Source organism: Bos taurus, chromosome 18 (assembly GCF_002263795.3).
Source record: "Bos taurus isolate L1 Dominette 01449 registration number 42190680 breed Hereford chromosome 18, ARS-UCD2.0, whole genome shotgun sequence".
Classification (NCBI taxonomy): Eukaryota; Metazoa; Chordata; class Mammalia; order Artiodactyla; family Bovidae; genus Bos; species Bos taurus.
The window spans coordinates 25,649,150-25,676,261 of NC_037345.1; the positions used below are offsets into that span (position 1 = coordinate 25,649,150).

General features: G+C 48.5%; 1 protein-coding gene across 2 annotated transcripts in view; it reads left to right on the top strand.

Annotated features, from left to right (window-relative positions):
• ADGRG3 (adhesion G protein-coupled receptor G3) overlaps positions 1–25,767 on the top strand; it is a 30,205-nt gene extending 4,438 nt beyond the window's left edge. Inside the window, exons 2-12 of one of the 2 annotated variants that reach the window (XM_010814629.4) lie at positions 2,886–3,048; positions 11,581–11,719; positions 13,242–13,388; positions 14,197–14,331; positions 14,853–14,892; positions 15,058–15,149; positions 15,306–15,418; positions 18,013–18,293; positions 18,502–18,595; positions 19,912–20,186; positions 22,671–25,767. In XM_010814629.4, the coding sequence (XP_010812931.1) occupies positions 2,886–3,048; positions 11,581–11,719; positions 13,242–13,388; positions 14,197–14,331; positions 14,853–14,892; positions 15,058–15,149; positions 15,306–15,418; positions 18,013–18,293; positions 18,502–18,595; positions 19,912–20,186; positions 22,671–22,783 (1,592 nt within the window). In that variant the 3' untranslated portion in view covers positions 22,784–25,767. Of the gene's footprint in view, positions 1–2,885; positions 3,049–11,580; positions 11,720–13,241; positions 13,389–14,196; positions 14,332–14,852; positions 14,893–15,057; positions 15,419–18,012; positions 18,294–18,501; positions 18,596–19,911; positions 20,187–22,670 lie in introns of both variants that reach the window. The other variant, XM_015475805.3, reaches the window with a different exon arrangement.
• Positions 25,768–27,112: the final 1,345 nt, after the last annotated feature.

The following is a 27,112-nucleotide window of genomic DNA, read 5'->3' on the forward strand; positions in this document are numbered from 1 at the left end:
GCAAAAAAAGATGTTTTGTAATCTTCTCTGCCCCGGGTACTTGCCAAGAGCTTCCTAAGTCTGAAGTCCCTAAAATCTCATGGCGGGCCAGGAGGGAGTCTCTGTTTACGCCTGCGGAGGTACCCTCTGTACCCCGCACCCATGAGTAACCCCTCAGGCACACAGAGGGCTGCCATTAAAAGACAATGTTCCCTCCCCTGGAGCTGACGTGACACTTTCCTTGGCTCCCCTCCTCTTCCTCTCTGCTCTTCTTCCTTCTTTCTTTCTTCCTCCTTCCCTGTTTTCTCTCTCTTCCTCCTTTTTAAAAATTATTCATTTTTATTTTTGGCTTTGCCGGGTCTCATCGCTGCCTGGGCTTTTCTCTAGCTGTGGTGCATAGGCTCCTCATTACGGTGGCTTCTTTTGTCTCGGAGCGCGGGCTCTAGGGAGCATGGGCTTCAGTAGTTGTGTCTCCCAGCCTCTAGAGCACAGGCTCAACAGTAGTGGCTCCCAGGCTTAGTTGCTCTGCTTCTTGGGGGTCTTTCCAGATCAGGGATCGAACCCATATCTCCTGCAGCGGCAGGTGGATTCTTTATCTCTGAGCCACTGGGGAAGCCCCTCTCTTCCTCCTTTGCTTAAAAAGCAAACATGGATCTTGTTCTGTATATTCTCACCCACTCTGTGCTTTTTCCCCTTAAACAACATATTATGAATATCTTTACAATCTAACAGAAAACTAAAGTTCCTTTATAAGCTACTTAAAACATTGTCACATATAGCCCTAATTATTATAAAATCCACTTGAAAATGTTACTGTTTTACCCTACATTTACCCTAACTTTGGTGTGCTTTTGTCTTTACTATGTATTTCATTTTTGTCTTAAAATTTAACTGATTTCATTTAATGTGAAAGTAATACTGTACATAATTTTTAAAAAATCAAACACTGGAGAAGGGTGTGAAAAAATGAAAAGTAAATGTCTCCCTGCCCACCTCACCCTCAGCTCCTGGTGGGCCAGTCAGAACTTAAAGGCACAGATTGTCAAGATCCAGGCTCACCCCTGTAAAGGAAACAATAAAGCAGTTCATGGAAAAAGACATACAAATAGATGCTCAGACTCCTTCTAAAATAAAAATGAAATCCAATTTTACCCCCAGTCTAGCAAAGATTTGAAAGTTTGGTGAAGTCTAGGACTGTGAGCGTGTGAGTAAGCAGTCACTCTTGCCCATTTGGGTGCAAGTATAAAGAGCTGTAGCCCTTTTGAGAAGGAAATTTGAGGACTTTGAGGACTTCCCTGGTGGCCCAGTGGTTAAGAATCTGCTTGCCAATGCAAGGGTCATAGGTTCAATCCCTGGTCCAGGAAGATTCCACATGCCGCCAGACAACTAAGCCCACAGAGCAAACTGGTCTGTATGCCACAACCACTGAAGCCTGAGTGCGTAGAGAAAGCCTGTCAAAGACCAGGCTGCTGACTGGGTCAGCAGCAAAGACCCAGTGTAGCCAAATAAGTAGGTAAAACTGAATACATCTTTTTTTTTTAAAAGAAGGAAATTAAATAATATCTAGCAATTTTCCAAAGTGCGTACATTTTGATATAGAAATGCCGAGGATAGGAATGTTTTCTATGAATTCATAACATACACTGACAAAGATGTAAGTAGCATTATTCAAAATAGTAAGTAAAATAAAACAAACCCCCCCTAAATGTTCACCAAGAAGGGGCCAACTGAAGAAGCATTGCAATACCCGTATACTGAAATAGTATGCAAATATATGATGAATGAGATGGATCGGTATGTGCCGACACAGAAAGCTCTTTTAGATATATTGCTAAATGATCCCATTCATGTAAATTTGTAAATTCGCATAAAATGCTTGCATATGCATAGTCATTCCCTGGAAAGTTGTACAATAAACTTTTACAGGTAGTGAATTCTGGAGTGTGACCTGGGAGTTGCAGGGACTTTTACTTTTCATCTTATGTCCTTGTACACAGTTTGTTTTTAAAAACTCTGTTCAGATATTATTTTTGTTGAGAGATAGGTAAATATATAGACACATCCTTCCATCCAATGTAAATACATAAATATGCAAATAGTCTTACAATGCCTTTCTCACCTCCTGGAATAAATAATACTGACTCTTTGTACCCCTACGGTGAGCTATGTCCTTAACACGTATGATCTCTAATCCTCCCCACAACTAGGAAGGAAAGTATCATCAGCTTCATTTGGCCAATGGGACTGAGTATCAGAGAGTTTAAGTAATTTATCTGAGGTCACACAGCTAGTGACCCGAAGCTTGCACTCCATCCCCTACCAGGTGAAAGCTGACCTCTGGTCCTGGAGTCTCCAACTAGATGTTGACCTTGCTCAGTCATTCTGCTTCAGGGAGCCTCATTCTGCTGTATTTTCCACCTATACCAGGAGGTAGCCATGAAGGTTGTGCTGGGAATGTGGGAGAATGAGGCAAACCAAAACAGATCATGTCTAAGAGTTACAGCATGCGTCCCACTTGCGAAGGCTTTGAAAAGTCTGATGTGGAACAAATGCAAAAAAGCCAGGCAGACTCCCTGGAGGAGGTAGGAAAGGGTACTCGCACTAACATGAACCTTTATCTATAGTCATGTGCCAAGCCTTTTGTATGCACTTTCCCCGAAGTAGCCCACTGGCCCTGTGAGATGTTGGGGAGGGGTGGTGCGGCAGGGGCAGGATATTATCTCCTTCACCTTGAAATCGAGGTCCAGGGAGGATATAAATCCATCTCAAGTTCACACAGTTGCTGTGGATGGATGGAGTTGGGGTTCTAGTCCACACCACTAGACTCTGGACCCTGAACTCCTCTACCCTCTGCCCTTGTGGTGCCTGTTCATGCAGAACATTCACATTTTGCATCCCTCCGTTAGGTGAGGAAGATTCCACACCCAAATATGAAGAGCCAAGAAATGTCTGCCAGGGCTTCACCAATATGAACTCGTATGAAGACTTTGACCTTAACAGAACTGCTGGTTGCTTCTCAAAGTGTACACGGTCTCAGGAGAAACTGTGCCATCTGGGAAATTTGCAGAGGTAAAAGGCCCTCTGAGCTGGAGCAGGAATCTGGGCCTCTTCCATAAACATTTGAATTCTAGTTCTTTGTAGACATATGTTTTCATTTCTTTGGGAATGGAATTGCTGGGATATACAGTAAGTAAATGTTTAGCTTTATAAAAAACTGCCAAACTACTTCTCAAAGTGGCTATATCATTTACTTTCCCATAAGCAGTATAAAAGGGTTGTAGTTTCAACACATTTTAACAATACTGTTGGTATTTTGGGTTATAGCCATGTCACTGAGTATGGATGGTATTTCACTATGGTTTTATTTGCATTTAGCAAATGACTAATGATGTTGAGTAACTTTTCATGTGCTTGTGTATTTTCTTTGGTGAAATTCAAATCTTCCTCTCTTTTAAAAAACTGGGTTGTCTTCTTACTACTGAGTTTTAAGAATTCTGGATACAAGTCCTTTATCAGATGTATGATTTGCAAATATGCATTCTCTCCCAGTATATGATTTGTTTTTTCATTTTCCTAACAATGCCTTTTGAAGATCAAAAGCATTTAATTTTGATAAATTCTAACTTAAATTTAAAACATATCAAAGAAATGTTCATCAAGCAAAGCTATAAAATTTTTCTTCTGCTCTAAGTTTTCTGCTCTAAGTGTATTGTTTGAAGTCTTATAATTAGGCTCAATTAGCATTTGAGGTTCATTTTTTGTACACAGTGTGAGACAAATGTCTAGCTTTATGTTATTGCCGTCATTTTACATTTAGATAGCTAGTGGTTTTGGCACTATCTTTTTTTTTTAATTAATTAATTAATTTATAGCTGCCCTGGATCTTTGCTGCTGCAAGGTGAGTGGTGGCTATTCTTCGCTGCACTGCGCAGGCTTCTCATTATGGTGGCTTCTCTTGTGTGGAGCATGGGTGTTCCACACCCGTGGAATATTCTGGGTGTTCGGGCTTCAGGAGTTGCAGCTCACTGGCCTAGTTGCCCCGAGGCATGTGTAATCTTCCTGGACCAGGGATCGATCGAACCCATGTCTCCTGCACTGGCAGGTGGATTCTTAACCTCTGGACCACCGGAAAGTCCAGTTTGGGCACTATTTATTAAAGAGATTATGCTTTCTTTATTGAATTGCATTTGCGAGGGCATTTCATTGAATAGCTAAATACTAGCTCCTGGAATGTCTTCTTCCCACTGAGATAGTAAACCAGAAACAAAACAACATCGATGGGGGCAAATATAGAGGTTAATGCATCCATGAAAGTCTTGAAAGAACCAGAAGTGATAATACCTGCCCTAACTCCATTTAACACACCATCAGTCAGGTGGGTCTTGGAGAATGACACGGACTGTCATAAACTTAATCAGGCAGTGAATCTAATTGCAGCTGCTGTCCCTGATGAGTATGTTTACACAAAGAAATCAACACAGCCCCTCGCTATTGCTATGCGGCTATTACATGGCTAATATTTTTTTTCTCCAAACCATTTTTCAAGGACTTCCAAAAATAGTTTGCTTTTTGAAAAAGTTTTTGAAAAAAATTTTGGCTGTGCTAGGTCTTCATTGCAGCATATGGACTTTTCTCTAGTTGCGGTGAAAGGGCTTCCCGTTGTGATATGTGGACTTCTTCTGCTGTGGAGCATGGGGTCTAGTGTGCTCGGGATTAGTAGTGTAACAGCACGTGGACTCTCTAGTGGCAGTGAGGGGGATTTAGTGGCCCCGAGGCATGCGGGGTTTTAGTTCCCCAACCAGGATTTGAACCTGAGAGTAGTGAAAGTGAAAGTTGCTCAGTCGTGTCCGACTGTTTGCAACCCTGTGGACTATACAGTCCATGGAATTCTCCAGGCCAGAATACTGGAGTGGGTAGCCTTTCCCTTCTCCAGGGGATCTTCCCTACCCAGGAATGGAACCCAGACCTCCTGTATTGCAGGCAGATTCTTTACCAGCTGAGCCACAAGGGAAGCCCAAGAATACTGGACTGGGTAGCCTATCCTTTCTCCAGCAGATCTTCCCAACCCAGAAATCAACCCGGGGAATCCTGCTTTGCAGGATGGTTCTTTACCAACTGAGCTATGAGGGAAGATAGTTGAACCTGAGTCCCCTACATTGGAAGGTGGATTTTAACCACGGGACCACCAGAGAGGTCCCCGAAGTCGTTTCCTTTTACTTGGCAGAGCTAACAGTATATAGCCACAGTGTTTCCTCAGGGCCACATCAAGTCTCTTCACTGTCATAAGATAATTCACAGAGACCTCACTCATCCTGACATTCTACAAATTTCACTACATTGACAACATTGCTGATTAGATCTGATGAGCAGAAAGCAGCAAGTAGTGAAGATGCTGTAGGAAGACACGTGTGAACCAGGAGATAGGAGACAAACTCCCTAAGAATTCAGGGTCCCTGCACCTCAGTGAATCTCCTGGACATTCAGTGGACTAGAGAATATCAAGATGCCCCCTCCAAGGTAAAAGACAAGCTGTTGAACTTCACACCACTTACAATGAAAAAAAAAAATGTACCATGAAAACAAACACAAACAAAAAATTATCTCAATAGTTAATTTAGTATCAGACAAAGAAGATGACCCTTAAATAAGTGTCAGCTTTACAATTAAAAATTCAGGTATACATCTATGGAGAAGGGAATGGCAACCCACTCCAGTATTCTTGCCTGGAGAATTCCATGGACAGAGGAGACAATCCATGGGACCACATAGAGTTGGACAGAACTGAGTGACTAACACTTTCTTTTCACTTTCATTTATGCTTTAGAATTTCTGAATATATGTTACTTTCACAACTAAAATAATTTTTTTAAAGTGCTCTGAAAACCAGATCAGAAAATCTTCCCTCAAGAAAGTAAATTCATGGTCTGTTTTGTAAGGGAAAGGAATGTTTGGAATGCATGAGGTGAGCTATTTGTATTGTGAAATACAATTCTCTATTTTATTTGGTAACAATAAAAATCACAAAACTTCTTTGTTTAGATTTTTGAAAGATAAAAAGTAGCATCAATTGGTGTATCTCAGTCAATGGATTTGGACAGTCTCATCCCACTGTTTCTGGCTGGATTTCTAGTTGCCTGATCCATCCAATCTCATTTGCACATGTTTTCATGGATTATATTTTACAATATTTTTGTCCTGTGGTTTCCTTGGAGTTTTATTCCTTGGTGCTGTGCTAAGTCACTTCAGTTGTGTCTGACTCTTTGTGACCCTATGGACCATAGCCCAGCAGACTCCTCTGCCCATGGGATTCTCCAGGCAAGAATACTAGAGTGGGTTGTCATTTCCTTCTCCAGGGGATCTTCCCGACCCAGGGATCGAACCAGAATCTCTTATGCCTCCTGCATTGGCAGATGTGTTCTTTACCACTAGCACCACTTGGGTAACTGTGACTATTCAAAAAACAATGTTGAAATAAAACTCTCCCTTTTGTCTCCCTTGCAAGCCCTCCGTAGCTACTCCTTTCCAGTAGCCTTGATCTGGCTCTATCTGCTCTTGTTCCACTTCTCTCTCATTGCTACTTCAGCCTTCACCTGTTTAAAATTACTTTTAAAACATGGGCAACACATCTTAGGACGCCTTGCTTAGGAAAAGGAACTCTGGCCAGAGAAGTTTCAGCACCATGGATAGCACCAGCACGGGGACCAGGTTGGGAGGCGGGACTTGCCTCACCCCAACTTTCTAGCCCAGTGGTCCCCGAAGTTTTTGGCACTAGGGACTGGTTTTGTGGAAGACAACCCCTCACCTCCTGCTGTGCAACCCAGTTTCTAATGGTCCATGGACCAATACCCATCTGTGGCTCCCGGGACTAGGGACCCCTATTCTAGCCTATGGCAAGAGGGCTACAGTAAAATAAATGACAATTAAATTTGTGTTCTATGTACTTCCAATGCCAGTTCAGTTCCCATAAGTCAGTGTCCATAGAGCTAAGTCTTCAAAGGCTGAATTCCCTGTATTCACTTAGCCCTTAGTAATAAATGTGAATGAGCTCTCACACAGGGGCTTCCCTGGTAGTTCAACTGGTAAAGAATCTGCCTGCAATGCAGCAGACCCCAGTTTGATTCCTGGGTCAGGAAGATCTCCTGGAGAAGGGATAGGCTACCTGCTCCAGTATTCTTCAGCTTCCCTCATGGCTCAGATGGTAAAGAATCCACCTGCAATGTGGGAGGCCTGGGTTCAAACCCTGGGTTGGGAAGATCCCCTGGAGGAGGGCAAGGCACCCCACTCCAGTATTCTTGCCTGGAGAATCCCATGGACTGAGGAGCCTAGCGGGCTGCAGTCCGTGGGGTCACAAAGAGTCGGACACGACTGACAGACTAAGCACAGCCCTCACACCACACACTGATCATCCCACAGTTTCAACTACTCAGAAGAATTTCTCCAAAGAAGATTTACACAGACCAATGAGCACATGAAAATGTGCTCAACATCATTAGTCACTCAGATCAGATCAGATCAGTCGCTCAGACATGCCCGACTCTTTGCGACTAGAGAAATGCAAATTAAAACCGCAGTGAGATACCACTTCACATCCCCTAGGATGGCTATATTTGAAAATGAAACAAAACAAAGTGGAAAATACTAAGTGTTGGCAAGAATCTGGAGAGGTCCAAACCCTCATCCACTGGTGATGGGACTATAAAATGATGCAGCTAATATGGAAAACAGTTGAATAGTTCTGCAGGAAGTTAAACATAGAATTACCAGCAATTCTGCTCCCAGGTATCCACCCAAAAGAATTAAAAGCAAGTCTTCAGGGGCTTCCCTGGTGGTCCAGTGGTTAAGACTTTGCCTTCCAATGCAGTGGGTGTGAGTTCAATCCCTGGTCGGGGAGCTAAGGTCACACATGTCTCCTGGCCAAGAAACAATAACACAAGACAGAAACAACATTGTATCAAATTCAATGAAGACTTAGAAAAAAAAAACACCTCTTTAAACAAAAGCCTCTACATGAATACAAGCAGCTCTACTCACAACAGCCAAAAAGTGGAAACAATCCAAATGCCTATCAATGGAAACATGTATAAACAAAAGGTGATATATACATGTGAAGTATATTATTCATCCATAAAAAGGAATGAAATGCTTACACATACTATAACATAGGTAAACCTTGAAAACATACTAAGTGGAAGAAGCCAACAGACCTGATAGCACATACTTCCATTTATATGAAATATCCGAATAGGCAAACTCATAGATTAGTGGTTGCCAGAGCCTGGGCGAAGAGAAACTGCTTTATGGGCTCAGGGTTTCCTTTTAGGATGATGGACATTTCTGGAGCTAGATAGCAAAGATGATTTCAAATGTTGTGCATGTCCTTCAGGCACCCAGAAAAGCAATCCAACTCTTCGAAAGGAGGTAGGAAAAAATATAAAAGACAAAAAAAAGAGACAAAAGAGGGAGGGACGGAGTTCTGTCCCGGGAAGGGAGTCTTAAAAAGAGAGAAGTTTCCAAACACCAGGAAACCTTCTCACTGCCGAATCTGTGCCGAGCTTTGGAAGCACAGAGGGCAACATAACAGGAAGAAAAAATAAATAAACAATTAAAACTCGAAGATTGCGAGTCCTACGGTAACTCCCCCAGCGGAGAAGCAGCGCAGACGCCTGCACGCGCCATTAGCAAGCAGGGGCTGGGCAGGGAGGCGCAGCTGCATCGCTTAGAGTAAGAATCTGGCCTGAATACCCTGAGCACTATCTGAGCGAAATAATTTGGGCTAGCAAACCAGACTGTGGGATATCTACCACGCGAAAAGCCAGCCCCAACCTAAGACACCGCCAGGCCCGCGCACGGAACAAAGAATTGAACAGAGATAGCCGGCTGCAGACCTTCCCCCTCCGGTGACAGGCAGCCAGAGCCGGAAGAGGGCAATCGCAGCCCCAGAGAGACATTATCTATAAAACTGTAAGCAGGCTTCTTTGCTAACTAAAACTTATTGGGGGTCTGGACGGTTAACATCTGCCTGAGAAGGTGCGCCGGTTTTACACCCAGATAACCCAGTGGCGGGGAGGTGATAAGTCGCAGCATTGGCGCTCGCCAAACACCTCATCACTTGAGCTGCTCGGACCTGGGAAGAGCACAAAACTCAGGCCCAACTGAGTCTGCGCCTCTGAGGACTACCCGAGTGCCTGAACCTGAGCGGCTTGGACCTGGGAGGTACATGCAACCCAGGGCCAGCCTCGGATTGTTCCCCGCGGAACAACCTAGAGCCCGAGCAGTGTGGGCAGGGAGGCTACACGCGCCGTGAGCGGGGGCGGACCCAGTGTGGCTGAGGCACTGCGAGCGCACGCCAGTGTCATTTGTTTGCAGCATCCCTCCCTCCCTCCCCACAGCGCGACTGAACAAAGAGAAGAAATACAGCTCCACCCATCAGAACACCGACACAAGCTTCCCTAACCAGGAAACCTTGACAAGCCACCTGTACAAACTCACACACAGCGAGGAAAAGCCACAATGAAGAGAACTCCACAAACTGCCAGAATACAGAAAGGACACCCCAAACTCAGCAATTTAAACAAGATGAAGAGACAAAGGAATAGCCAGCAGATAAAGGAACAGGATAAATGCCCACCAAACCAAACAAAAGAGGAAGAGATAGGGAATCTACCTGATAAAGAATTCCAAATAATGATAGTGAAATTGATCCAAAATCTTGAAATTAAAATGGAATCACAGATAAATAGCTTGGAGACAAGGATTGAGAAGATGCAAGAAAGGTTTAACAAGGACCTAGAAGAAATAAAAAAGAGTCAATATATAATGAATAATGCAATAAATGAAATTAAAAACACTCTGGAGGCAACAAATAGTAGAATAACAGAGGCAGAAGATAGGATTAGTGAATTAGAAGATAGAATGGTAGAAATAAATGAATCAGAGAGAATAAAAGAAAAACGAATTAAAAGAAATGAGGACAATCTCAGAGACCTCCAGGACAATATTAAACGCTACAACATTCGAATCATAGGGGTTCCAGAAGAAGAAGACAAAAAGAAAGACCATGAGAAAATACTTGAGGAGATAATAGTTGAAAACTTCCCTAAACTGGGGAAGGAAATAATCACCCAAGTCCAAGAAACCCAGAGAATCCCAAACAGGATAAACCCAAGGCGAAACACCCCAAGACACATATTAATCAAATTAACAAAGATCAAACACAAAGAACAAATATTAAAAGCAGCAAGGGAAAAACAACAAATAACACACAAGGGAATTCCCATGAGGATAACAGCTGATCTTTCAATAGAAACTCTTCAAGCCAGGAGGGAATGGCAAGACATACTTAAAATGATGAAAGAAAATAACCTACAGCCCAGATTATTGTACCCAGCAAGGATTTCATTCAAGTATGAAGGAGAAATCAAAAGCTTCTCAGACAAGCAAAAGCTGAGAGAATTCTGCACCACCAAACCAGCTCTCCAACAAATACTAAAGGATATTCTCTAGACAGGAAACACAAAAATGGTGTATAAATTCGAACCCCAAACAATAAAGTAAATGGCAACGGGATCATACTTATCAGTAATTACCTTAAACGTAAATGGGTTGAATGCCCCAACCAAAAGACAAAGACTGGCTGAATGGATACAAAAACAAGACCCCTACATATGTTGTCTACAGGAGACCCACCTCAAAACGGGACACATACAGACTGAAAGTGAAGGGCTGGAAAAAGATTTTCCATGCAAATAGGGACCAAAAGAAAGCAGGAGTAGCTATACTCATATCAGATAAAATAGACTTTAAAACAAAGGCTGTGAAAGGAGACAAAGACGGTCACTACATAATGATCAAAGGATCAATCCAAGAAGAAGATATAACAATTATAGATATATATGCACCCAACACGGGAGCACCGCAGTATGTAAGACAAATGCTAACAAGTATGAAAGGAGAAATTAACAATAACACAATAATAGTCGGAGACTTTAATACCCCACTCACACCTATGGATAGATCAACTAAACAGAAAATTAACAAGGAAACACAAACTTTAAACGATACAATAGACCAGTTAGACCTAATTGATATCTATAGGACATTTCATCCCAAAACAATGAATTTCACCTTTTTCTCAAGCGCACATGGAACCTTCTCCAGGATAGATCACATCCTGGGCCATAAAGCTAGCCTTGGTAAATTCAAAAAAATAGAAATCATTCCAAGCATCTTTTCTGACCACAATGCAGTAAGATTAGATCTCAATTACAGGACAAATGTTGTGCATGTCTTTAATGCCACTGAATTGCACACTTTAAAATGGTTAAGATGACAAACTTTACATTGTAATGTATTTTGTTACCAAAAAAGAGAAACATGTACTCAGGGGGACCTCTGACTAGACTCCCTCAGAACCAGCATGAATCCCTCCCATGCACCCCTGTTCTTCTGCAGCATCACGGTCTTCCCTTTGATATCCCAGGTCACCCCTCCTACACCAAGAGCCTGATGATTGCTCTCCATGGTATTCCTCCTCCTGTCATCCAGGTGAGCAGACCAGGTGAGTGAGTGACTCAACCTGCAAGACCCTATTTTCCCTTGTAGATATTGGCTGAACTTCGAGACCTATCTGGTGGAGAGGAATCAGATGGACACATTGAATACGTCTTTTTTGACAGCGTTTGTCAAAAGCATCAACACCAATGTCTCAGAAGACCTGTACTTCTCTCTGACCCCCTCTCAGGTGAAGATTCCCCCGTCCCCTTTGTTGGGTTCTGGCCCTACTTTCCTCAGGCATGCTTTTCTGAGAGAATCATGGTCTGTGCTTGGTGTTCATCAACAGTTGTCCTTCCCATGTCACACTGGGTAGTTCTCTGCCACCTGGCTAGTGTGTGCTGGTGAGTTAACTGGGTGAGTGGATCCTGGTAACAGATTGTCCAGGGTGCTAGCATGAGACCTTCGGAAGATCGCCAAATTGAGAATCAGGGTTCTAGTCCTGGACTTTCTCCCACCTGACAAAGTGTCCTCAAGGAAATCCCCTCCCCTCTCTGGGCCCCTGAGTCCTCATCTATAAAATGAGCTTGAAGACTCCTCCAAAGTCTGACATTCCCACGAGAACTTCTAAAGGGTTAACAGGCAGACTCTGGATTCTGCCCCTAACTAGTTACTGTGATCTTGGGCAAAGTACTGAACCTTTCTGAGCCTCAGTTTCCCCATCTGTAAAATGGGGATGGTATTGCCCACTTTCAAGGTTATCAGACAGAGAAAATGTGATAACTTACAGGGAATATTTGGTGCAGTGAGGGCACAGCCTCCCTCCAGGCATAAAGCAGAGGGTGGAAGTTTGAGCGGCAGGAAAGTGGTCTGTCACTGAGACTTTTAGGTCAGCCTAGAGAAGGAGAGATGGAAGATGGAGGGGCCTTTCTCAACCCTTTATCACATCACCCTAGCAGCTGAGCCCTCTGCATGGGGTAGGCACCGGCCTCTGAAATCACCCACATGTCCTTTTGACAAGGTTCTGGGCTAGGAAGCAGAAAGTTGAGGCTCTCGGCTACAACACTTAGCTCCCCCTCTTTCCATGCCCATGGGTGCTTTTGAGGCAGGATCCAGTGGGACCAGGCTGCAGCCCCAGGGGAACAGTGAGGTCACAGAATGGACGAAACACGCTTGGCAACTACCCATGAAAATTTATTTTAATATTTTGACCATTCTTAGCTGTTACAAAATGTGTTGTTGGGTGGGAATGGATATCACATTCAATGTGAATTCTTGAATTCTTCCTCTTTGTCCTCACTGTCTCCCTTCCCGATGGCCTTTTGCTTTTCCTTTATATCTGAGTCAGAAACCAGACACTCTCACCCTGGCCCTATGTCAGCACAGCAGGGGTCAGAACGCTGGCCAAAAGCACTACCACTGACCCTTCCTCACACCTGCAAACTGACTTGTCCAGGTGTTTCCCCTTCATAATCCACTTTCAGCCTGCCTGACTGGTGGCCACAAGGACACCTTGCTGGCTCCATTCTCCATATTGGGAAAACTGAGGCTCCACAAGGACTATGACTTGGCCAGGGGCTCACAGCCTGAACAGAGCAGAGGTTGGACTGTGTCGCCAGGTGTCCCACCACTCAGAGCTGTTCTCGGACCCTGGTGCTGTCCCACCACCCAGCGTACCTCAGGTTTTCCTTCCAGCTGGGGGAGGGGCAGGAACTGTGTTGGTGACTGGACTCCTCGGGGAAAGACAGAAGTGGCTGGGTCTGTGGTTGCAGATTCCGAAGCAGGTGACCAAGGATGAGCACCAGCACCCTGACAGAGTCCGGCTGCCCAAGAGCCTTTTCGGATCCCTGAAGAGCAGTGGGCCGATGGTCCGGTTGGGCATAATTGTCCTGGACATCGGTCCAGGGAATGTCTTCAAGGTAAGGAGAGGCACAGGGTGGCTGAGATTCAATGCTGGGTTCACTGGGACATGCTTGCCCCCTCTGGAATCTTTGCTGAGGGACCCAGTGGGGATGAAGGAAGTGATGAACGTCTCCAGCCAAGGTCATCTAGACCCATATCCTTAGAGTCTGGACCGCAGGGTCATGCTGGTTATTCCCACTTGGTATTTAGACACCACCTGCCCCCCATCAGTGTCTGTGGACTTGTATCTATATCCCAAGTGAGTTCGTGTCCTGTGTGCGTCCTTGTCCGTGCACAAGCATGCATCTCTTTTCTTATTCCTGATTACATACGTAATCATGTATGTGCTGGTGTGACCATGTTCACACTAACACGCATGCGCATTCCCTTGCAAATGTGTACCAGGTATGCCCCAGAGGTGTGTCTGCACTCACACAGGGGCTTGTGCATCCCTGAGTGCTGGTGGGCAGGGGCTCCCCACTGTAGGCATCCACTGTCCTCCATCTCTCGTCTCATCTTCCTTCTAACCCTGTGCTCCAGTTAAGAGGGCAGAGGAGGCCTGGGGACCAGAAATGGACAGCTATCAGATACACAGCATTGTGGCCATTCGGCCTAGAGTGTAGGGCCCGTCCTGGCACAGCCGGTGCAGATTCCAGGGAGCAGCAGGAAGAAGGTCGCCCATGACCCCTTTTCCCCTGGACCTCTGGCTCCATACCTTTCCCTCCAGGCAAGGTGCACAAGCCCTAGAGGGTCCTAGGAGCCCCCACCAGGGTTGGGTCGGGGGAGCCCCTTGTGTAGCCTGGCTTCCCACGCATCCCTCCACAGGGCTCCCTGCTCAGCCGGGAGGACGGCAGCAGAGTGTTGAACAATCGCATAGTGGGCTTGACTCTGGGTCACATAAACGTCACCGAACTGGCTGAGCCTTTGGAGATCACCTTCTCCCACCAGTACCAGCCCCCCGTGAGTCCCCCACCCTGGCCTGGCAGTTCCCGAGGGGCACATGGGCAGGTGGGCATCCCCAGGCATATAGACAGACACGCAGGGGACTCTGCACCCTCCTACCCTCCCACATCCACCTGGGAGAAGCCATTAGGACCAGACACACAATTGTGCCCATGGATACATGTCCAGCCTATGCATGCATGTCCTCCCAACATGCTCCACTCACGTGCTCCCAGAGGGGCCCGGTGGACCTGGGAAACCCACATGCACACACACGGCTTTGCACATCTGCTGTGCGTGCCCCTAAAGGAGCCCCCAGATATACACCCCTCCCACCCACACCAATCCACACCCCACACGCTGACCTGGGATACATCAAATGCTTCAAATGTGGTTCCTATGTGACCACAGGCTGAGCCTTGCTTCCACCTAATGCAGGCACATGCTGAGACACGGAGCACCACCCCTCTCCCCTCACCCTCCTCTCCCCGCTCCCAGTCACCCCTGCCTCGCCCCTGTCTCCCACTCTCTGGTTTTAGAACATGAACCTCAGCTGTGAATTCTGGGATGCGACTAAAGGTAGGGCCTGGAGGACCTTCCCCGGGTAAGATGAAGGGAGGGTAAGGGTAAGTCGGAGTCCAACAGCAGGGCCGTCCCCTCTTCCTTTCCTCTCCGGACCTCTCTCTTCCCTTTTCCTGCCCTCCCCTCTGCTGTGCTCCCTCTCCTTCTCCCCTGGGTCATCAGGAGACTGGTCTTCCAAGGGCTGCTCCACAGAGGTCGGAGTCCGCAGGACTGTCTGCCGCTGTGACCACCTGACCTTCTTCGCCCTGCTGCTGGTAATAGTGCCCCCTCCCCGACCATCCCAGCAATTCCAGAAATGCCGAGGCTCCTGGGCCAGGGAACAGGGTGGCTGTGGGCAGGGGCCAGGCCTTTGGGGTGTGCGGGCCTGGCCTCCAGTTGATAGGATTCTCATTCGGGGGAATCACCCACAGAGGCCAATCTTGGATGAGGCCACCGTGAGGGCCCTCATACACATTTCCCAGGCTGGCTGTGGAACGTCCATGATCTTCCTGGCCTTCACCATCGTCCTCTACGTTGTCCTGAGGTGGGTCACCCTGCCCAGCCCCACCCCCCATCTCCTTCCTGCCCTCAAGGACAGCAGCAAGGTAGGGTAGAAACCAACAGAGCAGTGTTAATCCTGTGTTATACTCATATTTTCTCCAAACCTCAGCTTCCTCATCTATAAAATGGGATTGGAGGCTGAAAAGTGTCTGGCTATTTCAGTTACAGGTGGCAGAAACTCAACTCAAATTGACTTAAAATAGATAACACATGGTTCATGGGATTGAAAAACCCAAGGTGATCTCATTTCAGGTGATGCTGGATCCAGGTGCTCAAAAGACGTCCCTGGGACTCCGTGTCCCTCTGATTCTCACCACTTCGCTTTCTCCTTTATCAGTCATGTCAGGCAACTTCTTCATACTCAGGGGCCTAGGGGAGCCCCAGGCTAGCATCATAGCTTCTCAGCTGCCTAAACAGCTAATCTTCTGAACTAAGCCTCAGAATTGAAGTCTCTAAAAAAAACTTTATTTTGAAATAATTATAGACTAACAGGAAGTCGCAAAAATAGTACCTAGAGTCCCAGTTCCTTCATCCAGCTTTCCTCAGTGATGACATTTTCTATAACTGTGAAAGTGAAAGTGAAGTCGTGTCTGACTCTTTGCAACTCCATGGACTGTAGCCCACCAAGCTTTCCATCCATGGGGTTTTCCAGGCAAGAATACTGGAGTGGGTTGCCATTTCCTTCTCCATCTAAAACTGTGGTAGAGTATAAATCCAGGAAATTGATATTGGCACAGCACTGCTCTTTGGAGAAGGAAATGGCAACCCGCTCCAGTATTCTTGCCTGGAAAACTCCATGGACAGAGAAGCCTAGGCGGGCTACCATCCATGGGGTCTCAAAGAGTCAGATGTGAATGAGCAACTAACACACACACACACAGCAGCTAACGAGAATACAGAGCTCATTCAGTTTTCACCATTTTCCACATGCATTCAATTGTGTGTGTGTGTGTGTGTGTGTGTGTGTGTGTGTGTGAGCATGTTTGCACATACTGACAGGACTGGCTAAATCATTTGCAGGGCCCAGTCCAAAATGAAAACACGTAGCCCCTTGTTCAAAAATCATTAAGAATTTCAAGATGGTGGCAACAAAGCATTAAAACAAGCATAGAGCCCTTCTGAGTGCAGGGCCCTGCAGAGATCACACCCCAAAGAAGTTGAGCCTGTGCATGCCCTGTGTGTGTGTGTGTGTGTGTGTGTGTGTGCGCGTGTGTATTCAGTTTTGTCCCTGTACTGCAGAGTTGAGTCTCACTGGTGTAACTTAGACCATGTGCCCATAACTTAACAGGCCCACTGTGGTGAAAGGATGGATGACACTGATTGGTCAGGCCAGATCACGTGCCTGCTCTTGGGTCTGAGGTTCATGGCTGAGAGTGGGGAAGGGTACTCCTTGGGGAAACCCAGGGCTGTTCCTGGAAGAAGGAGGAGCAGGGACAGCAGAAGCTGCTGTAGCTGGTCCCAGGCTCTCCCAGGCCCCAGCCATGGCTGAGGGACCCAAAGGAACTTCTGCTGAAGGAACCTGTGGGAGCAGCCCCATGCCTGGCCTTCTGACCCATGACTGGCTTGGAGCAGCCCTTGGTCTCCTGACTCCCAGTCTGGGCCCTCCCATTGCCCTTATCCACATGCTGGTGCTGCTTTTCTGGGGAGCTGTGGCCCCCACCAGCTCCACCCCCCATCTCAGACCAAACGATGAGTGTAAGTGGTACCACCCCTGCCCCCATCCCCAAGCCCTGGCCCAGGACACTGCCTTCATCCCCAACAAGCTGAGCGTGACTTGCCAGCTGGTTGCCCTGCTGGACCCTGAGAGAAGTGCTTGGAGTGCCAGGAGGAAGTGTCAGTATCTCCCAAGGGTAGGGCCTGGCATCTCAGGTGTGGTGGACGTTATCCCTCATGCCCCCTCCCGGCAGCCCTAAGGGCCCATCCCTCGAGTGAGAGTCCTGCAGGAACTGATTGGCTAGGAAAGTGCAGTGAGCTCCACAGAGCAGGCGTGGAGCCGTGGGCTGAGAGCCTGGAGCCCCTGTCCTGCTCTGTGACTCTGAGTCCCTGTCTAACTCTGAGCCTCATCTCCTTACAATTTCTAGGCCTCGGGCATCCACGTGCCATCCATTCAGTCACTCAACCAATGCAGGGCCTCCTCCTGCTTATTGTGCTAGGCCCAAGGTCACAGCATGGAGAGAGATGGAAATAAGGGGCAGGAGAGTTACACCGCACTCACTTCTGGGAAACTTCCACCTAAGCCTGGGATAAGTGGCCTTTAGAGACAGCCTTCACAGGAGGAAACATCCAAGGAGGATTTTGAAGGTGGAGCAGGGAAGCTGAGAGCAGAGGGAAGCGCATGGGCAAAGTCTGGGAGCTGTGGAGAAGCAAACGGCATTCAGAGTTTCAAGTTGTGCAGTTTGGCTCAAGCATGGAGTCAAGGAATGAAGCCAGAAAGGTCCAGAACCCACAGGGTCCTGCAGGTCATGAGAGAGCCCCTGGACTTGAACCAGAGGGTGCTCACACTGGCAGAGAAGTGGACCAGAGGTGGTCAGATGGGGAGGTCTGAATAACCTTCTTCACTAGCCCTTCTTGCCCTAGGTTCTCCCGGCAGAGGTTCAAGTCTGAAGACGCCCCCAAGATCCATGTGGCCCTGAGCATCAGCTTGTTTCTCTTAAATCTGGCCTTCTTCCTCAATGTGGGGCAACGCCTGAAGGGGTCCAACGCTGCCTGCTGGGCCCGGGGGGCCGTCTTCCACTACTTCCTGCTCTGTGCCTTCACCTGGATGGGCCTGGAAGCCTTCCACCTCTACCTGCTTGTCATCAAGGTCTTTAACACCTACTTCAGCCACTACTTTCTGAAGCTGAGCCTTATGGGCTGGGGTAGGTATCTCCTGGCCAGGCAGAGGGTTGGCTGGCTCTGTCTGGATGAGGCCAGAAGGGGACCAGCCTTGGGGAGGGCCATGGGCAGTGGCAGCTCCCACTCTGATTAGTTCATAGCTCGAGGGATCAACGGTGAGAGGGGGATGTGAAGGAGGACGTGCCAAGGGAGCCTCAGCGACACCATACGTCCTTCCCTCCTCGCCCCTAGTCCTGCCTGCCCTAATAGTCATCGGTACTGGGATCGCCAACAGCTACGGCCCCTACTGCATCCGTGATGAGAAGAACGTCATCACACTGGAGCTGTGAGTGGTGGCTATGGGAGTCGGGGTGACCTCAGGGCCCTGGGGGCACAAATTAGGGCCAGAAGGAGGTGGGAAGAGGGGAGAATCCCGAGAAGAGAGTAAATCAAGGCCGGATCCTCAGATCCAGCTAGCTCATGGCCTGGAGGGGTAAACTCCAGAGAGGAAGGACAAGGAGAAGGGGCTGAGAAGGGGAGAGGACTGGACCAGGAGGCAGGACGCCCTGCTCCAGCCTGCGGCACCACCAGCCTCTATAGCACCTTTGGGAAATTTTTAAAAGGTACCCCCTTTATCCCTCTGACCTGCCATGCCAGGTGCCCAGCCTGGTGAGTGCAGGGTGAGCTGGATTGCAGCCTCCACCTGACCCCCCGCCAGGTGCCCTTGTGCAGGGCACAACTCTCCAGTGCTTGTAGCAGCTCTGGTTCTATGCAGACTCTGCCTCTGAGTTGCTGTGTGACCGTGGGCAAGTTCGTCCCCTCTCAGAGCCTGCGTCTCCTCGTCTGTACAATGGGGGTTGATCACACCTGCTCTGGGGCCTCTCACCCCTGCAGTACAGGGAACAGTGGAGCCAATTTGAGTCTCTCTCAGGGCTCCCACCTGAGACCCGTGACTCTGTGCTAAGAAGAGTTGGCGGGGCCTTGGTGCTGTGCCCAGGGCCTTGAATGCAGAGTCCCAGGGGCCAGACGGGTAACATAAATGCATGCAGCAGCCTGGGTGGGCACGGCCGCAGACCAGCAATCACACAGCAGCCTAATTGGCAGCTGATTACTGTCCCTCAGGAGGGTGTCCACAGAGCTGCCAGCTGTATGGTTTTATAAGAGAAGCAGAAATTGGCATATTTAGGGAATTCCCTGGTGGTCCAGTGGTTAGGACTTGGTGCTTTCACTGCCAGTGCCTGGGTTCAATCCCTGGAGGGGGAACTAGGATCGAACCCAGGTCTCCTGCATTGCAGGCCGATTCTTTACCATCTGAGGCTCCAGCAAAGCCCAAGATCCCATAAGCCAAGTGGAATCTGGATGTATATGCCAAACCTTTCACTTTTAAAAGGGTGTTCCTTAATTCAGTTTTTTTTTCCCCCAATATAAGGTGGGGTGAACAAAACATGCCTTTGGGACCAAATTGGCCTTTTGTGCCCACTGGTCTGAAGGGATAGCAACCTGGAGCCTTATGACATCCCCTCTCCTGGGAGAGCAGGGGAAGGATGGATGGACATGTGGGCGGTGCATCTTCTTAGTCAGAGAAGAACAGGCTGGGGAGACTGCCCGGGGCTTGCTCTCAGGGGACTTCCTCTGGTCCCAACGGCCATCCATCTCCTCCAGGTGCTGGTTCCGTGAGAAAACTGCCCTCTACGTCACCGTGTACGGCTACTGCCTCATCATTTTCCTCTTCAGCGCGGTGATCCTGAGCCTGGTGTCCTGGAAAATCTTTACTCTGTCGAGTGCCACAGCGGGCAAGGAGAAGGGGCAGCACTGGAAGGGGGTCCTCACCCTGCTGGGCCTCTCGTGCCTGGTGGGCCTGCCGTGGGGACTGGCCCTCCTCACGTCCCTGGGCCAATTCACGGCCTATGTCTTTGCACTGTTCACCTCTCTGCAAGGTGAGGCTCCTGGGCTAGGGAGGAGACGGGCTGCCTTCCTGCACCAGAGGGTGTTGGGGGGCTTTGGGGGAGGGTGTAGCTAGCAAGAAACAGGATTCTACTCAGGCTAGCTCAAATCAAGGGTTGTTGTTGTTTAGTCGCTAAGTTGAGTCTGATTCTTTTGTGACCCCATGGATTGTCACCCACCAGGTTCCTCTGTCCATGGGATTTTCCAGGCAAGAATACTGGAGTGGGTTGCCAGTTCCTTCTCCAGGGGATCTTCCTGACCCAGGGATCAAACCCACACTTCCTGCATTGGCAGGTGGATTCTTTACCACTGAGTCACCAGGGAGGCCCAGTGGTACTCAAGGGTACTGATTTTAAATATCCAAGGCTCCCCCAAGGACCCCAGGGTAGAAAGACTGGCTGACTTCATGGGAGCTGATAGCAGGGTCAAGAACAGCCACCAAAACCAAAGCAGATACTTGCTCCATCTTTTTCTCCAGAGTCACAAGAAGTCTCTCACCTTCTCTTTGTGGTAACTTTTTCCCTCCACTGGCCCATTCTTACCCATGGTCTCCAACTGGCTGCCCAAGATGACCACCTCATCCCTATGTCATCTTCCCAGTCTGCTAACCGTGGTCTGGTTCAGTCTTTTCTATGATCTTAAGAGAGTCAAGGATCTGACTGGGCCATCAGACGTCCATCTCTGGTCCAGTCATCTGTGGCCAGGAGAGCAAGATCCTGTGATGTGATGGCTATGTGACATGAACAGAGTCTGTGGAGGCGGGAAGGAAATGATTAGTGGAGGAAATGATAGATAAGCCTGCTCCCTGCCCCCGCAGAATTTTTCCTCCCATATCCAGCAAAGGGGCAGGTACTCAGGGTACATGTGGGGCAGGGTTTCCCTGCCTGCACCTGTCCCGTTTCCTCCTCATACTTCTGTTTCATACACACAACTTAAAGAAGTATATCACAGCCCGACTGTGAGGGAAAACAGCCCGGCGAGGAACAGCAAGTGTGGCTTTGACTCACAGTCTCATCCTGTCCAGAGCAGTCACTAGGGACGCAGGGTGTCTAGATCCAGTGGGTGCAAACCCACAGGAGCAGAGCTGGCTCCCAATGCCTCACGAGACTGCCTGGCAACATGGTTGGCCGCCGCTTGGGCTCAGGGCGTTGGCAGCATGGGTACAAGCAGTTCTTGTTGTTTAGTTGCTAAGTCATGTCCAACTCTTTCCTGACCCTGTGGACGGTAACTCGCCAGGCTCCTCTGCCCGTGGGATTTCTCAGGCAAGAATACTGGAGTGGGTTGCCATTACCCTCCAGGGGATCTTCCTGACCCAGGGATCAAACCTGCATCTCCTGCATTGGCAGGCGGATTCTTTACCACTGAGCCACCTGGGAAACCCGGGGAGAGGCAGACCTAGGTTCAAATCCTGCCTCCCCTCACCACCTCAACAACTCATTCAGCTCCTCAGATCCTTGTCATCTGTACAGTTGGGATTATCCCATACTTTTCTCACCAGATCTCATGATGAATACCTGAGATAATGTGTGTGTGGGACACAGTAAGCCTTCAATATGTGGGAACTATGTTAACAACAGAGTCATTATAATTAGGCCATCAGAGACTGGCCCTAGATGAAGATTCATGAGTCCACATCTGAGAAGTCTCAGGGGTTAAGGTTTGGGGGCACGTCTTGAAACTGTGGATTGTCATTTTTTCTGAGGTTACCCATTATAGCTAAACCTGAACACTTCACCGCACTGAGGTTTTTCCACTGACTGTGAGTAACTCAGTATTTCTCTCTTTCTCACAAACAGAGCCCTCAGCCTACTTTAACTACCCTTGAAGTCTTTTCAATATATTTTTTAACAAGTTTACTTTTTTTTATTGTTGCCTGTGCTGGGTCTTCATTGCCGCACACAATCTCTTTGTTGTGGTGTGTGAAGTTTTTTAGTTGTGGCACACAGGCTTTGTTTCCTGGTGGCATGTGGGATCGTAGTTCCCTGACCAAGAAACCTGTGTCCCTGCATTGGAAAGCAGATTCTTTACCACTGGATCACCAGGGAAGTCCCCTCAATACTTCTGCTGTTGTATAGGGTTTTAGTTCTAAATTTCTTTTAAAAACCCCAAAAGATTTTTACTTCTCCCTTAATGTCTGTACTTACTACAGTTTTCACACCTCACACCTTCCCTCTTGATGAAGCGCATCCTGGAATAACTGTTTATAAGAAGGGCAGTGGTCGTTGTTTCGTATGGTTGAAAATCTCTTCATTTCGGCCTTTGTTATTATATCTGATAGATATGTATACAGATTTTATTTCAAGGACTGGCTTTCATTCCCAAGATATTGATTAGGTCCTTTTTCAGGAATAGATTTCATCTCGGGGGCTGATGTTTCTGTACATTCTTGAACTTTTACAGTGGAGCGGTTTCGCCTCTGAGCAGCCGCCAGCCCTGGCCCTGCCCCAGGCTCACTGAGGCTTTCTCCTCCCTGACAGGTGTCTTCATCTTCTGCTGGTTCATTGTCCTCTACTGCCCAAGCCAGAGCACCGTGACCTCATCTTCTGGCACTGCCCGGGTTGACCATGCCCAGACCGTGTCTCATGAATAGAGGAAGGCCATGTGGCCAGGCCGGGCCCGCCCTGCACTCTGGACTCAGCTCTAATTCGCCGTGTGACCTGGGGGTGGCGGGGAGGGGGTGCCTGCCTCCTGGGCCTCAGCGCCTTTCTCCGCACAATGTGACTGGGGAGCCAGGGGATGGGAAATATGTTGGGCCATGTTGTCTCAAAGGTCTTATTCAGATACACCTACGGGTCTGAGAGTTCACAGATCCAGGACGGCAAGAGTCTCAAGTCCCTGTGATCCTGAGACCCCTGCCGGTACAAAGTGACACCCTCACCCTGCCCCCACACCCACCACCCGCCCTCAGAGCAAAACGGCCTTCTAGTCTCAGAAAGCCTGAGTTCCAATAAGGAGGTCGGTCCTTGCCAGTTGCTCCCCTTCCTCCCTTCCCCTCATCACTGCCCTCCCACAGCTCCATCCTTGGGCCGCCTGTACCTGAGGGGACACTCAGGGCCACCGCCCGCTCAGGCGTGGGGGGCTCTTGTGAACTGGAGGTTTGTTTTGAGGGGGTGGGGGGGTTGCTCCTCCTCTGGTCTCACCTGGTCTCAGCCACTCTCTCCAGGGCCCATCGTCACAGAGGTCCCCTTGCCGCTCAGGGGCGCTGGGAGCCCCTCAGGTGCTGGGGACCCTGAATATCAAGAAATGCCACTTACTCAATAGGTGGGCTACCTCAAGCAGTCCCCAGTTCCACCTCTGACTGCCTCACGGGTGGCCCTGATACCGACCAGGGTCCTTGGCCTTTCTCAATCAACAGACATTGATGGGAGGCCAGACGAGAAATTCAGGCAAGGCTTTATTGGGGCCCCTGCTGCAGAAGGGGAAAGTGAGAATTAACAACAGGTTGCCTTGCTTGCTCACTCCCTGAGGGCAGGGGTGGTGAAGCCGATTCCTTTCATGGGGTGAGGGTAGGGATATGTCCAGGGGTTTGGCTGGAAGCCTAGCTTAGGTGGTTTGCCCATCCTTCTGGTGGTGCTGAGTACAGGGGGCATGCACAGTACCCAGCTTTTTTCCCTCAACACCCTGTTTTTATTCCTGGCTCTTCAGAAGTGGCATTAGGGACTTTTTTAGTTTTTTGTTTTGTTTTGTTTCTTTTGTCCAGAATTGGCCCAACTGCACATGCACGCAGTTATTTCTAGTCCCATATAGCTTCTCTGCATTTTGTTGCTGGAGAAGAGGTCTGCCCAGGTTGCAAACATTGCAGCAAAGGGTCCCAGGTCCCAGCAGGTCTCAGGTGGACTGACCTCTGACCTGCTGTCTTGGTGGGGGTGGAGGGCATAAGGTTCAGGGCTCAGCACACCTGAGGGCTGAGGAGCCAGTGCGGGGGGAGGGGGTTGTGAACAGAGAGAGGATGGACATTTCTTCTGGCATCCAAGCTCCCATAGTGCCAGGGGAGTGCCTCAGGCCAGACCCAGCTGGGTTTGTCACTTCCAGTGGCTGGGCTTGGTTTTGAAACCACTGGTTTCCTCAGTAGGAAACAAAAAAGAGGCAGAGACAGTAGAGATAGACACGGATATAGAGAGATGGAGAGATAGAGAGAGACAGAAAGATAAACCGAAAGAAAGATGAACAGATAAACTGACCCAAAGAAAGAAAACAAAAGGAGAGATAGACAAATGCAGGGACACGCTGGCCTCCTGGGCCGGCCCGACCAGGAGGGCAGGGCGCTGGCGTCCACCCCTCTCTTCTGCCCTACACTGCACCTCACCCAACTTACTGTTCAGCCTCACTCTTCAACCCCCACCCTCCCCAGTGTGCTTTGCAGAAAGTCTAGCACCTTCCGCAGGTGAGAAGTTATTATTATTAGAGCCTCACTACAACCCCTGGCTGCCAGTCAATTTGCTCCCCACAAATGCCCTGGACTTGGATTTCCCTTCTCCCTCCTCCCACTCAGCAAACAGATGAAAGAAAGGAAGCCCAGGACCCTGGCTTTATGCAAATCACTGTGTTCCTAGAAGGGAAATCTTAAGAGTGTGGACACTGCAACAGTTGAGCCACGTTATCAGTTTTTGGGGACAAACTTGGTGGGTTTCAGGGCTTATCTTCATAGACATCTGTTTCTCACACTGAAGTTCTCAGCAACCTTACCCCAAAGTCTCAGAGCTAGTAACCTGTCCTCAGGAAGAATGGCTGCTTCAGTGTCTGACAGGCCTGGCTTCAAATCCTAGCTCTGCTATTTAGAGGCTGGGTGACCCTGAGCCTGTCACCACACCTCTCTGAACCTCAGATTCACCCTACGTAAGATGGGGCTTGTTGAGTCTTATGTGTGCACGCTCAGTTGCTCAGTCATGTCCACCTTTTTGCGACCCCATGGACTACAGCCTGCCAGGCTTCTTGGTCTATGGGATTTTCCAGGCAAGAATACTGAAGTGGGTTGCCATTTCCTACTCCAGGGGATCTTCCCAACCCAGGGATCGAACCTGGGTCTCCTACTTTGGCAGGTGAATTTTTTACCACTGAGCCACTTGGGAAGCCCATTGAGTCTTAAGTGAGGTGGTCAAAGTGAAGTGCCCGACATTAAGTCAGCAGGAGTTAGTTTGCTCCATGAGAAACCCCTTGGCCTAAAGAGAAGACTCATTGGAAAAGACTCTGTTGCTGGGAGGGATTGGGGGCAGGAGGAGAAGGGGACGACAGAGGATGAGATGGCTGGATGGCATCACTGACTCGATGGACGTGAGTTTGAGTGAACTCCAGGAGTTGGTGATGGACAGGGAGGCCTGGTGTGCTGCAATTCATGGGGTCACAAAGAGTCGGATATGACTGAGCAACTGAAATGAGCTGAACTGAAAGCAAATTGTGAGCTTCTGCAACCTGTTTGTTAACTAGGAGGATATGAAGTTCAAAGCTCCCTTTTATCAAGAGGGAGGGGACATATGTATACCTATGGCTGATTCATGTTGATGTTTGGCAGAAACCAATCCAATATTGTAAAGCAATTATCCTTCAATTGAAAATAAATACATTTTTTTAAAAAAAGGCTCTCTTCCAGATTCCTTGCACAGCTCTGCCAAGTGAACCAGCCCTGGGTGGGGAGGAGGAAATTGAGCCCAGAGAGGCCCAGCAATCCCGCCCAAGACCACCCTGAAAGCTGGGCCGACACTAGAGCTGGGGGCTCCAGGGGTTTAGAGTTATTACCTTGTCCCTGACCTCCGAGTCTCAAGGGAAATCCTGGACAGTGGTTTTTTTCTTGCCTTTTCCTTGCTTTCTCACTTAAGACATGCTCAGTGGGATGCGGGACGGATAGAACCACAAGCCCTGGATGGGCGGGGTTTCCAGGTGCAGTTGGGGAAAGCTGAAGGGGTGCGTAGCTAACAGCAGAGATGTCCTGTTTGCTGATTGGCTCTCCACCCCAGGGCCAGGCAGTGGCAGAGGGGCTGGGGTCCCTCACTGCTTGAAGTCGCTGCAAAAGTGGCTCCAAGCACCAAGTTGAGCACATACTAAGGCCAGGGAGGGCTATGGCGAAAAAACACCCCAAGGTCCACCTAGACAGACGAAGTTCTCCTGTCACTGATACATCCAAAGGACAACCTAGGAGGTGGACAGCCTGATGGTCAAAAGCACGAACTCAAAGGTCAGCCTGCTTGGTCCAGGTTCTTTGCCTTGGACCAGTTCCTCACCTACTGAATCTGCAATGCAGGGATAACGGCAGCTGCCTGACAAAGCTGATGATTACATGAGATACCAGCTAAGAGGGCTGCCCACCTAACACAGTGTGACTGTGACTAAGCCGGAACTCGGCTTTGGCTGACACCTTATCAGGCCGTAGGCGGCAGTGGTCATCTGTGTGCTGCAGGAAGGGTGTCCCCTCATCGTGGTTCCCTGCCAGGTTCTCTCTGTTCTGTCCCAGATTCTTCTTTCCTAATACTTTTTCATTACAATGTAATAAATAGGTAGGAAGTAAGAAGACCTACTTGCTTCATGCTTTCAGAGAAGTAATTTAATATCAAAAGATAAAAATTGTTTGCAAATTGATCTACAAATACAGTGTAATTCCAATAAAGATTCTAAGTCATTTTTTAGGCTTTCTGAAACTTATTATAAAATTTATATGAAAGGGTCTCCTTGGTGGCCCAGTGGTTAAGAATCTGCCTGGCAATGCAGGGGGTGTGGGTTCGATTCCTTGTCCAGGAAGATCATTTGCCCCCTGGTCTACATGCCGCGGGGCAACAAGCCTGTGGGCCACAACTCCTGAGCCTGTGCACCCTAGAGCACGTGCTCTGAAACAAGAGAAGCCACCGCAATGAGAAGCCCACAGACTGCAACTAGAAAAAGTCCATGCACAGCAGTGAAGACCCAGCACAACCAAAAGTAAGTAAATAAA